Here is a 15,605-nt window from a genome sequence, read left to right as displayed (position 1 = left end):
TCTATTTTTTTCTTTGTTGAGAATCAACAGAAGCAGTTGCAGCTTTAGCCTTATTAATTAATGGAATTAATTCTTGTCTCTCTGCTAAAATTTGTAAAAGTTTAATAATAAATGGAATATAATTATGTTTTCTTCTAATATTTTCCTCCTAAATAAATAAATAAATAAATAAAAAGAAATAATATATATATATTAATATAATAAAATAATTGTTTGATTTTTTTATCTCTCCAATAGTTACTCTCCAATTCCTAAACTTTTCATCTTCCATCATAATATTTTGATCTATGGTTTCAAGATGTTCATCCATTTCAGCCAATAATAGATCCAATTCTTCTTTGGTAGTTGGTAGATTATATTTGATAAATGCAGATTCATCTATGTCCATGGCTGTAACAGCAGTATCAAATTGAGATAATTTCAAAAGGATGGCATTCTTTTTACCCTCCAAATAGTTCTTTTGGTTGGATAATATCTTTTTACGGTTCTTTACAACAGCCATTAAATTAAATCTAATTTCATCCGATGTATACTTTGCGATTCTTTGTTGAATGATTGGTTGAACCAATTCCAACCAAGTTTCATCATCACATTCACCATGACAAATTGGTCCTCTACTCAAACCATCCAATTCATACAACTTTCCTTCAAATGGGATATAACTGACAAAATGGAATGCATCTTCCTTTTTACCTCCCTTTGATTCAAAGTCAAATGATTCTGGTCTTGCAAAACTATTATGAGCTCTCTTGATTGCATCACAATTACCAATTGCATCTCCTCTATCCTAAAAATAAATAAAAAGTAAAAAACAAAAAGTTAATAAAATATAAAGAAAGAAAGAATAATCAAACAAAAACAACAACAACAAAGAACATACCTCTGGCATTAAAAATTTACAGAAATCTTTAAAGTTTGTCAATTCATCACTCATTTCAATATCCTTATTATTCATCAAAATGGATAGAATAGCTTGAGTTGCACATGCATTATTAATCACCTAAAAAAAGAAGAGTAATAAGTAAAAATGTTGTGATGATTTGATCAATTAAAAAAGGTCATACTTGTTTGGCAAAGAATAACTCTTGATTATCACATGGTTCTTGACTTGAGGAATAGTGTTTACCATCCCATTTGAATAAAAATACTAAACCATATACAGGTCTTTAAATTAGATAAAAAAAAAAGAAAAAGATTAATCTTTATGATTACAACAACCAAGTGATGACTACTGATCTAATCAAGTAGAATGCATATATAAATAAATCAATAATAATTACTTTAACTTTGAGAATTCAGAAGCATCTAAAGAATAAAGTTCCTCAACTTGAACATCTTTAACACCCATATTCTCTATCAACTCTGTAAAGACACCTGGGTCACTTTCAATTGTACACCATCCATCGTTGCCACTCATTTCTTTTCTCTTTTTCTCTTTATGATAAATATAAATAATAATAAATATACAAGTATTTAAATGAATGTATAAAGTATTAATTAATATTTTATTAAAATAGATGTGAGTGAAGAGAGTCAGATCATTGATTAAAATTAAATTTAAATTTTCTTTTTTTGGATTGCTTTCCCCACACACTCTCTTAAAATTCAATAACCAATGGGACTCTTTTCCAACTCATTGCCAATCAATACCCTAGAGTACTAGCACATCACACCCATACATACTATGAATGAATGAATGGATCAATACAATTCTTCCTATTATATAAAGTTTTTTAAATTAATTTATTAAATGATGATGAATTAAGGTAAATTAAACCATTCAGCAGCGGATCCAGGATAATTGACAACATGTCTAAAACCCATAGACTTTGCCATTTGTGCAGCCATGTCAGATCTAACACCTTTGAGACAATAGAATATTATATTATCATCGATTGCAAATTTATCTCTATCAGTTGCTTCTTTATACTCTTCTTCACTCATCATCAATAATGCTTGTAACATTCCCACTATATATATATATATATATAGATATATGTATCAAGAGAAGATTGACTAGTTAGAACAATCATCATCCATCCATCTTAACCATCATATAATACATACAAGGAATATGAATAGCACTTTTAATGACACCAGTCTGTTGTACTTCAGCAGGATTTCTAACATCTATCAATACATATGATGGTTTAGATTTACTACCATCTTTTATCAATTGTTCAAGTTGTTGTTTATTAATTGTAGTGTTTGATTTAAAATCAAATGATGATGATGATGATGTAGATGATGTAGATGATGAATAATTCTTCTTTATATATCCATTTGTAATACTATTATTATTATTATTATTATTACTGTTATTAGAGTTAAAACTAGTTTTGTTTATAAAAGAAGAAGTAGTAGAGTATTTACAACTACTATATAAACAAGAACTAGTAACAAATCTATTACAAATGTTACGACTATTGTTTAATGCTAAAAGAGTTAATCTTGAATTCATTCTGAAGGTTATAACTACTTTGACCTGTCAATTTCGCGGACATTTAAACCACAAATCTTTCACTTTGAAACTTATTCATTTTCTTTCGATTAGATAATAACAATAATAATCATATAAAAATAGCAACATGTTTATAAACAACGATGAAACCCTTAAGAGGGACTAGACACCAAAAGGTGGCTTTCGTTAATAATCCTAAAAGAAAGTATTTTTAAAATATCTTCTTCCTCCTCTCTTTCAGACCAACCATTGCGTTGGTGGTTTGGTTTGGTTGGTCGATTATGATCGGATCAAAAGGAAAGGGACCTCCTTCTCTAACGGATACAATATTTTATTTATACGTTTACACCTCTTATCTTTAATCAATCACAGCACAGACATAGAAGAGCTGCTTTATCTATTACAAAAAAGAAGGAAGTTCTTTTCCTACTCATTTAATCATGATGATTTCAAAAATCATCAATACAAATGTATTATTAGTATTACAACTACAACTACTACTACTACTACTATTGATATCATTCAATAATAATAATAATGTTGTTTATTCACAAGCACAATATGCCAGTAACTATTATTTATTATTTATTTATTTATTTATTTATTTTAAATATCCTTTAACATTTATTAACAATTTATTTATTGATTTAATGATTTTTAGTGGTATGGGAACCATTAGGAGATAATATGTATACACCATGGAATAAAGTATTTAGATTTAATACGTCTACGACACCCGCCGGATTTACTGGTACTGGATTGGTGACCTTTCCCGATCTTTCATCGGTAGGATTACCCATTTCCGAGACTACACTTCAATATACAATGAAATACAATGCTTCGGGAGTCTATCCATTCATTTGTACAGGTCCTTCCATTACCAGTAATAATCTATTCAATTATGTGGCCACTTGGATTGAATACAACATCTCAATTGTAGAGACTGATTTCTCTGCCGAAGAGATCATTCTAACGTTTGACAGTACAACAAAGTGTCCTCGTCATTTGGTATTCTATGACCAGCCTACTGCTGGCAATTATTACAACTTTTATACTGTCGCTGGTGTTGGAAAGGCTATTGCTCTGCCACCTACTCCATCTAGTCAAACCAAACAATACTTTGTAGATAGCCCCTCACTGTCTAGATGGACTGTATTAAATATGGCTGGTCAGGGTAACAGTGGTCCTGCAGATGTACAATGCAAACAAACTACAGTATTGTTGCCTGCAAACTATTTCTATGGTGTAACTAGTCAGTATGAAGCATTATCGTATCTCTTTTTCCAAAGTCAATTTCGTGTCGAACAAGTTAATGTCTCGTCAACTGGAGTATCACCTGCCATCACTCTAAAAGATCCAGTTGATACTTATCAAGGTTCAAACAACTATTTCTACGCCATGTTAAAGGTTGACAAGGGTAACACCTATACTTTAAAAGCTCCGAATCCACTTGACCAAACCTACACTGAAAATCTAGGGACTCCACCAGCCATGTCATTCCCAGCCGTCGTTACATCATCCATTACACTCGGGACAACTGGAATGTACCCCAATATAGATGGGGCATTTTACGGTCAATTCTATGCGTCTGGTCGTCCAACCTATCTTGTTCATGTCAAGTTGATACTAGACACATTAGACAACATAGCCTATTTGGATAATTATTGTGGCGCCATTCCTCTATACCAACATAGAGACTTGACATCGTTGCAATTGGAATATCGTACAGAGATTGCAATGTTTTTCCAATCTTGTGAAAGTTTCAATGTCTATGCAGTCGCACGTAATGGTTTACGAAAGCTGATTGCTTTTCAGGCATTTTTCTTGTCGTTTGATACTGCCAAACCACTCTACTCTGTTGCTCCTTTAAACCCAACTCTCACAACTGCCTCATCTGATCTGTCTCTTCGAGACTACCAAGCACTAGTCTCTATGAATCCACTCTTTGCCCCGTGGATCAATACAACAGTCACTCAAACGACAGTTACCGCCTATACAGACCCACTCTTTTCAATGTTTGCCACCTTTCCCTATGGAATGAGTGGTTATGCCAGTCAAATGCAGTATACTCACAGATACACACAACCAGACGATGTTCCACCAATGACTGTCAAGTTTATCAATTCGGGTGGCAATACAAATGCTCAAATCAACGCTGACAATAGTATAAAGGCAAAGGTGGATGTCTTGAATCCACTGGTCACTGTCAATATTAGAATGACCAATGATACAATTGGATACTTTGAAGTAGATGTTACCGATACTATTGGTATTGGAGAACGTAGTTGTTCGTTGTCAATTGGACCATACCAATACCCAATCAACAGTGCTGTTCGTATCCTTGGTTCTCCATCAAGAGGTTCCTATCGTATCCCATTTACATTTAACCCAGGTGTTTATTGTTTGACCCCCGTTGTACTGTCGTGTCGTGATGTTAGAGGAAATGTCATTCAGGTGGACACCAAGTCTAGATATGCAGGTGATTATTTCCCAATCAACCAATTGACAGCTGTTTGCAACTCTTTACTTTCAAATGGTGTTCCAACAGTTTTACGTACAAACTATTTTTACAACAATACTGGTGATCAAGTAGGATTTACTGTATTGATCACTGGAAATGGTATCGCCTTTAACAAGGTAACAGCTACGATGGTTCTCTATGAAGATATCCAAAATACCATCTTGGTCCAATCGATCCCATTAGTATTGGAGAATACAAAGAATCAAGCAGCTGTATTCTCTACGGTTATTCCAAAGTTTGTTGTGTCTACAGCCAAGAACTACTACTTTGCATTGGGACTTGGGTTATCTACACAACCGACAACCTTTTACTATAGTACCACCGATCTAAACTTTATGTTGTTTAGATCAAACTCTTGGTCAAAGTTTGGTATTGATGGAATGTATCTCACCAGTTCAATCACTCAAATGGTTGTCAAACCTTTATCGTCTGAGATTCCAACCATCTCTCTACAACTTTCAACGACATCTGGTATTACAGTATCATTTGGTGCTGGTAATACTAGATTAAAGAGTTTTATTCTTGTTGCCAAAGACTCTTACCAAGGAGCAGCTCAAACTAGTATATACACTCCTCCAGTCCCACTCACATTGCCTACATCAGTTACCATTCCCTACGATGTATTTACACTTGACAAACCAGGTACACTTTACTATGTTCTCAATGCATGTGACGAAAACAATTTCTGTCGTGATTTCCCTCCCTTTGCCTATTTCGCCAGAAACACCACATTTGCCCAAACACCTCCAACCACCACCTCTTCTGTCAAATCGTTTACCGTCACTCCAACCACGATTGATGTAACTAGTCCCGATCGTAAATTAAAGTTTTCTGCCAATGTAGATTATATGTACGACCGAAATATATTACCCATCATCTATATTGTCGAGAAAATATCAGAAGATGCACTATTCTGTATCCCAACCTACAATTCCTCTCTTTCATCACCTGGAAACTCATTTTATGATTGTGAATTAGAGGTACCTTTGGGATGGGGTCTTCGTGGAGTCATTGTATCTATTTGGAATGTTAAAGTTGGTAATCGGTTCACTGGTACCTATTTAAATACCTCTGTCACTTTTACAGGCAACGTACTCTCACCAGTCATCCATACAATTCAATCACTCTACAATGATCAACATATTACCATTGTTGGTGCAAACCTAGGCTTCATTGGTCAATTAGGATTTGAACCAAAATTAAATGGATCAGACTTGGCAATAGTCTTTGATACATCTCTACCAACCAGTGTTTTGAAATTAAAGTTGACCCCAGGGTTTGTTCCAACTCAGCCATTCCCAATTCTAATTGGATCAACCAGATATATTGTTAATCTGGTTGGGTGTACATTCCCTACTTGTTCAGACAATGGTATTTGTAACCCAACGACATTCCAATGTCAATGTAAACCAGGATGGGTTGGAATAGGTTGTAATATTGCAGAAATTGAAATGTGTAGTAATATTACTGCCAATGGAAATACTTGTCTAAACGGTGGTACCTGTCAACAAGGTGGTATTTGTAGTTGTCAACCAGGATACATGGGAGATCAATGCCAATTTGTCCTTGCCAATGACATGTCTGTGGAAATGATAGTTGAACCAGGTGACCCAACTTGTCACTTTAGAGGTATCAAACAAGTACCCCAACAAAATACTAGTCGATCAATTCAAGCTATTTTAGCCAATGATAGCGGAGACATACCACCATTACTATCAGAGGCAAGCAAATTAACCAATTTTACAATTAAATTGGTGGCCATTGATGAATACGATATAGATAATAATGTGGTTGTACATCATCCATTGACAAATTGGACACTAAAGGAACAAACCAACAGCAGTTTTATGTTCAACATTTAATTGGAGATGATTCAAGTGGTGGTGGACATGTCAATGTAACCATTGAAATGTTCCTCACACCAAACAATAATATATCATTTGCAGGTGATACTATCTCAATGTCAACCAATACATTCAAATATACTAGTAGATTATCAAACTATGTATTTTCATCACAATTGAATACTTTACAATTCACATTTGAAACGATTGTAGTCGCACCAACCTGTGACAATACAAATGTTCCAGAGAATAATGAAGAAAATAATCAACCATCATCATCAAGAACCATTTTATCAACAGATTTTGGTAATGGAATAAGCTATGGTGGCTCGAGCCCAAGTGATATGCATTGGGTTAAAATGGACGCAAACCAACTCAGCTTGTACTCTAGATTTACAAACAAAATGATTGTTGATGGTAGAGTCATTATGAATGCAAACACAATGGCTGCCGAGGTTGATTCAACCAATACTGCAGCTCGAGTAACAATAGTTACTCCTTATTTTGAATCCTATGTTGAAATTGATCCAGGTAAATATTAATATTAATAATAATAATATATTTATTTATTTATTAATTCTTTTTTTATTTTTTTATAGATTTTAGTGTATTAACAGATTATGATAGAGAAGAAAATACAATGGAATGTAGTAATAATAATGATGATAGACCTTGGTTAATTCCAGTCATTGTTGTAGCATGTGTAGTTGGTGTAGCATTGTTAATAGTTACAGGTGCAATCATTTACAAAAAATCATCAACTATTAGATTAAAGGTACTATCATTAAAATCAAAATCAAGAGGTTCAGTTAAAATGAGTAACAGATAATTAATTAAATAAATAAAAGAAAAAAAAAAAAGAGATAATTTGTATTTTTAATAAATAAATAATTTTATTATTACATTGTTTGATTCATCATACTAGTAGAATAAGATGAAAGATATTGATTATTAAATTCCTTAAATGTATTATTATTGATATGATAAACCAGTAATTTGTTTGAAAATCGATAATTGAGTGGAATATATATACATTGTATCGATTGATCAAACATCATAACATCACCATAGTAATCATATTCAATTTGACATAGTTTTGTAAATCTACGACTGGTCAATGAAACTGTACACATGAAATAATTTATCTTTGGTTGATTTCTTTGTAGTGATTGTTGTTGTTGTTGTCTTGGAGATTTGGATTTTTGTTGTTTAGCTTGTAAAAGTGATTGGAATGGTTGTGGTGATGATGGCTGTTGTTGAGTTGTTGTTGTTGTTGGTGCTACTACTGGTTGTTGGTCATTACAAATAAAATAAACCAATTCCTTTCCATCAAAACATCCTCTAATTGCATTTTTAAATAATAATTGGTTGAATTTGTTGCTTTCATTACTATTATTTATACTATAATCATCATCGTTGAAATCTATTGATATTGGTTGTATTGTTTGATTACTTTTATCATTATTGTCTATGATTGTTGTTGTTGTTGGTAAAATTAATAAATTCAAATCTTGTGATCTTTTGATAATAAGTGATGTTGATGATTTAATCATTATCGTACTATTAAAGGCGGTATGATGATCTTGATTACTTGGTGTTTGTTGACTATTGTTTAATGATAAAATTCCCATTATGTGGAATTGATGAGAAATAGTATCATAAGACACTACACATTGATTTGAAAATAAATAAATTGATTGTTTGCCATCTGTACATGCTTTAATAAATCTTCCATGTAGACGAGGTGGTAAATGACCCAAGAAATCACATTTACCAAGTGATATATTGAATCTTTCAAATGTACTTTGAGAGCTTTCATTTCCTCCACCTCCAAATGCATAAAGATATTCATTTTGATTGTTGTTGGATTGTTGACCAATATATACAAAATTTGAATTATATCTCTGATGAACAAAGCTATTTTGATAGGTATTGATTGTTATCAATATTTTTGGTGGTGATATCGAAGAAGGAAAAGGAGAAGAAGAAGAAGAGGTATCTGGTGAACTTTCTTCATCTAATAAAAAGTTTGAATCCAATGCCACTTGAATAATGGTCCGATATTGATCATCATTTGAAAGACTGAAAAATGACCATGGAAAGTTGGTTGTCGATAATGATCTTGATCTAAATTGTCTTGGTGATATCTTTTCTTGAAGATTTTGTAATGATGATGAAGAAGAAGAAGAAGAAGTAGTAGTAGAGTTGAATGGAGGAGATGAAATGGATGCAGAAATGAATTGATTTATAATACTATTTAAACCTTGTAAACTATTATTTAAATTATCACTATTAACTGGACTGATTGTACTATTATTATTTAGATTATTTTGTTGATTATTTTGATCAACTTGAATATTTTGTTGTTTATGATAATTTATATTTAAATCATATAAACTATTATTTAAATATGATTTAAAGGCATTGATGGCATCTTGTTTTTGTTCAAAAGAGATAAAAAGATGAGGATTGCTATTATAATTTTTGTTAAAATGTTTTTCCAACATTTGAAATGCAATCACTTCACCATGTATTCCAATTAGTTCTTGTAATTGTCCTGCATTACTTGTTTGTTTTGAAATTGATCTCGGCATAAACAATGGATCCTGAAATAGTTCTTTAAATATTTCAATTGATTCACATTGTTCAATCAATTCAAATTCATCTCTCCATTCTTGAATATTTAATGGTCTAAGGTATGATTGATTATTATTATTATTATTAATTTGATTATTAATTTGATTATTAATTTGATTATTAATTTGATTAATTTGATTATTTATAATATTATTATCAGATAATTGAATTCTTAAAGAAGATTCTAAAGTTAATGATTGATCCAAAAGATTATATTGTTGATTTAATGATTTAATTGATTTTAATCTTTCTTGTTCTAAACTATGTAATAATTTTTCTTCTTGTTGAGCAATGATATCTCTTAGTTGACGAAAATGCATCTTGATCTTGTCCTCTTGTATGCTGTAATCTTGTAGTCGTTTTGATTCCTCTGTAATATTGTTCCAAGATCTATCTACCGATTGTCCTATATCAATGATACTGTCAATGACTACCGTCTCTGGACTATGAATAGTATGTGATGAATGATGTCCAACAGCAGTGGAACACAATTCACACACCCATTCTTGACAATCAAGACAATATAAACTTTTTAGTTGACCATCTTTATGATTTTTACAAATACTATTATTATTGTTGTTTTGATCTGTTGTATTATCTTCTATATTTATCATATTGCATCTATATGAGATAAATAAATAAGTGATTGGTTGAAGAAAGAAATGATCAAGTTAGAGGGACATGACATGCCTTTTGTCTTCTCGAGAATTACCCTTTTTTGACTTCTTCTGTTTTGTTTTCAATGACCAAAAAAGGTTTTTTACGATCGATCGGTTTAATGCACACACAGTCTGTGCCGAAATGTTTGACATAATTACTACTATTTGATTGGGGATGGATATATTACAACATTTGTTTTATTATTTTTTTTTTAAAAGGTGAAATATTAAAATTTCAATAAATTATTATGATTATTATTACTTGGCTTGGATTATTTTGTTTTTACTCTTTACTTTTTAGTTATTTCTTTTCAGCTTTAGCTTTATCTTTTGCTTCTTTTTCTTTTTCTTTTGCTTTTTCCTTTGCTTCCTTTTTAAGAAGTTTTTCACGTTGTACTTCTGATTTCTTGTCACCATGTTTCTTTTGTTTGATACGTTTACGGACTTCCTTTGGCAAAGCTTCATAGCATTTGTAGCAAAGTGGTTTTCCATCCCAATCCAATACTTCCTTGCCGAGGAGTGTGTAACAACCGGTGCATTGGAAATGTTCACGATGGTAGATCTTTCCAAAGGCATCTACACCACGATCAACCACTGGTTTGTTACAGGTGACACAGAGACGTCCAAAGTACATATGGTAATGAGTTTCGCAGTAGGCTTTGCCTTGGTGTTCACGGAAAGCACTGCCTGCAAATGGTACCTGACAAGTGGTACACACAAAATGCTCTGGATGCCACACTTTACCGAGAGCAGTCACTGAACGACCAACAATCGGTTTGGAACAAGCACCACAAATATTACGAATCTGCTTTTGGTAATCTTCGTAACAGTAGAGACGTCCTTCGTATTCGTGACACGACTTGCCCGTAAACTCGCAACCACATTCTTCGCAACGGTAATGTTCGGCGTGAAGTGGTTGTCCACCGAGAATGATGTACTCGCCTGTAATGGGAAGCTTGCACTTGGCGCAAATCTCAGACTTTGATTGGAGACGTTTTTGACGGGCAACCTTGCAGGCTGTGCAATATACTTCACCGTCCTCTTCCTTGTATGGCTTTCCACGTAGACCAGTACCGCAACCACTGCAAACAAAACAATCTGGATGAAACTTGCAGTCGAGTGCAGAGATGCATGTATCCTCGATTGGCTTGGCGCAGGCAGCGCAACGTGGACTAAAAAGATCTGTATAATCGTTTTCGCAATACAACTTTCCATCGTGTTCAATGAATGCACCCTTGAATGGGAGACGACAGTATGTGCACACAAAATGCTCTGGATGGTAAGACTTGCCAAGAGCATTGGTCGAAATACCGATAATCATCTCACCACAGTGTCCGCATGGTGGTCCCATTGGTTTGATTGATCTTCCATCAGGTGTCTCTGATGCAATGGCAATGGGAGCAACCATTGGTGTTGGGTTTGGTACCAATGTTGGTGATGCCGAAACTCCTACCGATATACCATTATTTGAATTGATTGATCTTGCTGCTAATCCAGGCCCACTCATTACAAATGCTCCTCCAGATGTTGATTGTTGTTGTTGTGGTGTAGCATTGTTGTTGTTAAAGGCAGTAGGGTTATTGTTTGCACCAGCAGCCAATCCAGGTCCACTCATTAAAAAGTTTGATTTCTTACTTGCACTTAGTGATGAATTGTCTGTTTGTTGTTGTTGGGTAGATTGATCTTTATTAATTTGATCACCCATAATACCCAATTCTGCCATGAGATCATCCATCTGAGATAATACACTATAATGAAACAACTTGTTAGTTTCTCTTTTTCATTCACTTCTTTCTTCCTCTTCTTCATCTTTCTTGTTTATTGTTGTTTGTTGTTGTTTGTTCTTGCTTGTTGTTGTTATGATATAATATGTACCTTGTTTTATCTGCCATCTTTGTTATATATAAATAGACTAGTTGTAGTAGTGGTACAGTAATGTAATGGTAGGTTGTGTATTCAATATAGATAATAATATAATTATACAAATGTAATATATGTCTTTCTTCTTCTTGTTGTTCTTCTTTTTCTTCTTAAATGAATCAATAATAATAATATTGATCTTTATAGATATAAATGGAATATTAATGTGTGTTTGTCTGTCCACAAAGAATGAATTCAAAAAAACAAATTTATTTTAAAAAAAAATCGGGTAAGCTATTGGCTTTTTCAAACAAACCATTTCACAACGGCAAAGGCAATCATTCGCACTCTTCGATTCGTTCGTTTTTTTTCTTTCTTTTTCCATAGACAATCGTGTCAATGCCATTGATTAAAATCAGGATATATAGGATATTTAAAATTAATTTGTTTAAATTATCCTGGAAATAAATATTAAACTAAACTATAGTTTCCTTTGGTGTGTGGAGCTGCCTTGATTAGACCATTCAAGGAAGCAGACTTGTGTGTAATTAAATGGAGGTTAATTAGGACAATATTGCAGACACAATAATAAAAAAACATAAGCCATTCATCACTTTATTGACCCTTCTCCTTGTTGGCGGTCATTGATGGAAATGAAACGAACGATATCGTTTAAAAGCTATTGTTTATTGTAACTCAATTATTTGTTTGTTTTGTTATTCTTCTTTTAAATATGATATGTATGATTTGATTGGGTTGGGTTGGGTAATCTATGAATATGAGGTCAAAAGGGGTACATACAATTTACAGCCAATACAAAATAAATCACTTGTATTTTTACCAATTAAACTGGATTTTAAATCGGGAACGCCCAACGAGTTAATAAAGACCTCTTTGCTAAGGATACAATCTTTCCCATTAAAAGGATGGTGGTTTTGGGAAAAAAACTCTCCAACTCTTCCCTTTGAGGTGCCGAGATTACTATAGGCTTCTTGATCTTGTTTGTTGCCAAAAAAAAAGTTAATGGATTTTCATCTCACCAAATCGTCTTTTGGAGATTGATCAATGAGAACTTTATAGTCTTCATATTCGATGACATCTTTGCAAAGAATCCCCCACTGTAAATGTGCATCATCGTAACTATATTTGATTAGCTCCAATCATCTTGGTAAGAACTTGAGGGAAGCGAAGTACTATAAACCTTTGAGCTTCTTTCTTTACCAATTCATTTGACATTTTTAGAACTAAAAAAGGCCAGACTATTGTTAAATCTAATTAAAAAAAATGATTAATAAACTCTATATAATAGAAAATGTTATTTTTTTATAATAAAATACATACTTGTGAAATCCAATCAACTTTTTGTCGCACAATAATTGAATAGATTTAATTATGAGCGATTGATCAAAACCATGATGAAAGTCCAAAGCTAATAATAAACATTAAATTAGACAATTGATTCATTTCATTTTTTTTCCCAACCTGGGCCTGTATTCATGATGACTCGGAGTTGATCAGCTTTGAGTTCGAGTTGGGTTGATTCTGAAACTTGGAATATGATACACCAATCTTGTCACACTCATCACCAAATAGTCGACGGTCGAGAATCAGTGATGACTGGATAGGCGACATTTTGGTACGTGGGTTGGTTGGGTCAGAGATGAGCTTGTTGACCATGACCAGATTCCTCGACTTGAATGTAGGCAACTGGGTGCCCGTGTCAAAACTACCAATAATACGTACAATCATGTTCTTTTTAGCCGTCAACGGCGGTTGGCGAGACTAGAGACACTACCAATGGGATGGTACGGGTAAAGTTGAATTCTGGGTCCAAGTACTTGATGGTCGCGTTGATTTGGTATAGTATAGTACCGGGGGTTACTCACAGTTGTCTCATAGATCACAGGATGTTGGATAAATACCTGTGACTTTGAAAATGATACCTCTATAGGATATGACAGATTACCACTAGTACCATCTTCATAAACAACTGCTTGTATTTGTTCTGTTTCCAACTATACATATACACAAGTAAATAAAAAGTTAGTACAAGTAAAACAACAATAACAAGTTGATAGTTTGATCGATCAGCTGATAGATATATACATACTGATTATTATTTAGTGTCAATGATACGAATAGTTTCTCTGAGCAATCTAGATTAGCACTCTGTTGTAGTACCATCTCTAATACATTTCTTTATTGTACTTGATCCTATAAATGTTGGTTCTACAATGTTATTATGAAGAATAATAAAAAAAGTAAAGATGATGATCATCACCACCATCATCATTTTATTATATTTTCTAAACATGTTATGATTAATCAATCTTTTCTAACTAGTTGTATCTATCTTAGTGATATATAAGTAGTAGTAGTAGTAGTCGTAGTAGTAACAATAGAGATTGATGATGGTTGGTCGCGTCCATCTTGCTATTCTACCCTAGTAATCCTGAGGTTCCAGTTCACTTTAAATTTGTTTGCGCCAAGTAGTTTAAATGAACAGAGTAGGTAAGTACATTTACTATTATTAACAGAAGGAGACTATGTACACATGACAAGTAATCCCATACCAATGCTCATTGTCTCAACAAAATGAAGCTCTATTGAGAACCGACCGACCGACCGACCGACCGACCGACCGACCGACCGACCGACCGACCGACCGACCGACCGACACACTTTTGAATATATAACATGTGTCACGTGACTACTACTCATAAAAATAGGTAGATAGGTAGATAGATAGATAGAAAGTATTACTTGGTAGTAATCCTCTCTATTGAAAAAAACTGGCTATTGAAAGAGGAAAGACGACGACCATTGCTTGGCGTCAATCCTCAATACTAAAAGATTTGCTCACGTGATGTACAGCTCGTTATTCTTCTTCTACTGATCCTCATCCTCTTTGGCTTACTATTATTATTATTATTATTGTTAGATACAAATAATGTATCTGTAGAAAAATAACAAATGATTAAAAAAATCAATTTTTTGGAGTATGGCGAGATTCTCGGCCGAAAAACAGGTCAGCTGATGGATGATATGCTAACCCATAAAGCGACGAGACATAAAATAGAATCAAGGGGTCGTCGTCTTTCATCTTAGAAAAACAGTTTTTTTTATCGTGTCTGAAATACCTCACAACTATCCTGGTAATCCAATCAAATGGCTATTGGAATGCCGAGAAACCCAGACTAGATAGATTGGTGCGCAGTATTTATTGATGACTAGTGAATCAATAAAGAGCCTGTATACCTACAATCAAATCCAAATCATATTTAATTAATTAAAAGAAGAATAACAAAACAAACATTGAGTTATAAAAAAACGAAAGCTTTTGAAGGACATCGATCGTTTCATCATCAACGACTGCCTACAAAGAATAATAAAGAGATGAATAGCTCATGTTTTTTTATACGTGTATAAAGTATGGTCCTAAATTAACCTCCGATCCCAAAAGCGCCTTGAATGTTCTGATCAACCAAAGGAAAACTACTATACTTTACCGATCCTGATTTTATGAATCAATGGCATTGAGATCGATGGAAAAAGAAAGAAAAAAAAATAAAATAAAATTGGTTGTGCAACATTGAGAAGAAGTTCTTCTTCATTTTTTAACA

General features: G+C 33.2%; 7 protein-coding genes across 7 annotated transcripts; 2 read left to right on the top strand and 5 right to left on the bottom strand.

Annotated features, from left to right (window-relative positions):
• Window position 1: 1 nt before the first annotated feature.
• Window positions 2-1,417, bottom strand: uch2 (peptidase C12 family protein; the record flags this gene model as incomplete). The annotated part of the gene is made up of 5 exons (XM_004358319.1): window positions 2-148; window positions 242-787; window positions 881-1,000; window positions 1,065-1,164; window positions 1,281-1,417. The coding sequence occupies 5 exons, from the start codon at window positions 1,415-1,417 to the stop codon at window positions 2-4; spliced, it is 1,050 nt and encodes a 349-aa protein (XP_004358376.1).
• Window positions 1,418-1,761: 344 nt separating this feature from the next.
• DFA_00386 (uncharacterized protein) lies at window positions 1,762-2,461 on the bottom strand (the record flags this gene model as incomplete). Its single annotated transcript, XM_004358318.1, has 2 exons — window positions 1,762-1,970; window positions 2,068-2,461. The coding sequence occupies 2 exons, from the start codon at window positions 2,459-2,461 to the stop codon at window positions 1,762-1,764; spliced, it is 603 nt and encodes a 200-aa protein (XP_004358375.1).
• Window positions 2,462-3,148: 687 nt separating this feature from the next.
• DFA_00385 (uncharacterized protein) lies at window positions 3,149-6,844 on the top strand (the record flags this gene model as incomplete). The annotated part of the gene is made up of 1 exon (XM_004358317.1): window positions 3,149-6,844. One exon carries the CDS (start codon window positions 3,149-3,151, stop codon window positions 6,842-6,844), a length of 3,696 nt encoding a protein of 1,231 aa, XP_004358374.1.
• A 98-nt stretch (window positions 6,845-6,942) lies between these two features.
• DFA_00384 (uncharacterized protein) lies at window positions 6,943-7,655 on the top strand (the record flags this gene model as incomplete). The annotated part of the gene is made up of 2 exons (XM_004358316.1): window positions 6,943-7,357; window positions 7,426-7,655. The coding sequence occupies 2 exons, from the start codon at window positions 6,943-6,945 to the stop codon at window positions 7,653-7,655; spliced, it is 645 nt and encodes a 214-aa protein (XP_004358373.1).
• Window positions 7,656-7,725: 70 nt separating this feature from the next.
• On the bottom strand, window positions 7,726-10,315 carry DFA_00383 (uncharacterized protein; the record flags this gene model as incomplete). Its single annotated transcript, XM_004358315.1, has 3 exons — window positions 7,726-10,084; window positions 10,176-10,283; window positions 10,311-10,315. 3 exons carry the CDS (start codon window positions 10,313-10,315, stop codon window positions 7,726-7,728), a joined length of 2,472 nt encoding a protein of 823 aa, XP_004358372.1.
• A 108-nt stretch (window positions 10,316-10,423) lies between these two features.
• Window positions 10,424-12,014, bottom strand: limB (LIM-type zinc finger-containing protein; the record flags this gene model as incomplete). Its single annotated transcript, XM_004358314.1, has 2 exons — window positions 10,424-11,870; window positions 11,998-12,014. 2 exons carry the CDS (start codon window positions 12,012-12,014, stop codon window positions 10,424-10,426), a joined length of 1,464 nt encoding a protein of 487 aa, XP_004358371.1.
• Window positions 12,015-13,013: 999 nt separating this feature from the next.
• On the bottom strand, window positions 13,014-15,519 carry DFA_00381 (uncharacterized protein; the record flags this gene model as incomplete). The annotated part of the gene is made up of 7 exons (XM_004358313.1): window positions 13,014-13,122; window positions 13,184-13,253; window positions 13,465-13,524; window positions 13,905-13,927; window positions 14,093-14,179; window positions 15,297-15,358; window positions 15,487-15,519. The coding sequence occupies 7 exons, from the start codon at window positions 15,517-15,519 to the stop codon at window positions 13,014-13,016; spliced, it is 444 nt and encodes a 147-aa protein (XP_004358370.1).
• Window positions 15,520-15,605: the final 86 nt, after the last annotated feature.

The sequence above is a fragment of the Cavenderia fasciculata genome (genome assembly GCF_000203815.1).
Source record: "Cavenderia fasciculata unplaced genomic scaffold Scf_Dfasci-F-a-25c12.r2-5, whole genome shotgun sequence".
Lineage (NCBI taxonomy): Eukaryota > Evosea > Eumycetozoa > Acytosteliales > Cavenderiaceae > Cavenderia > Cavenderia fasciculata.
The sequence above is the reverse complement of the archived record's forward strand: the minus strand, read 5'-3'. Positions and strand labels throughout refer to the sequence as shown.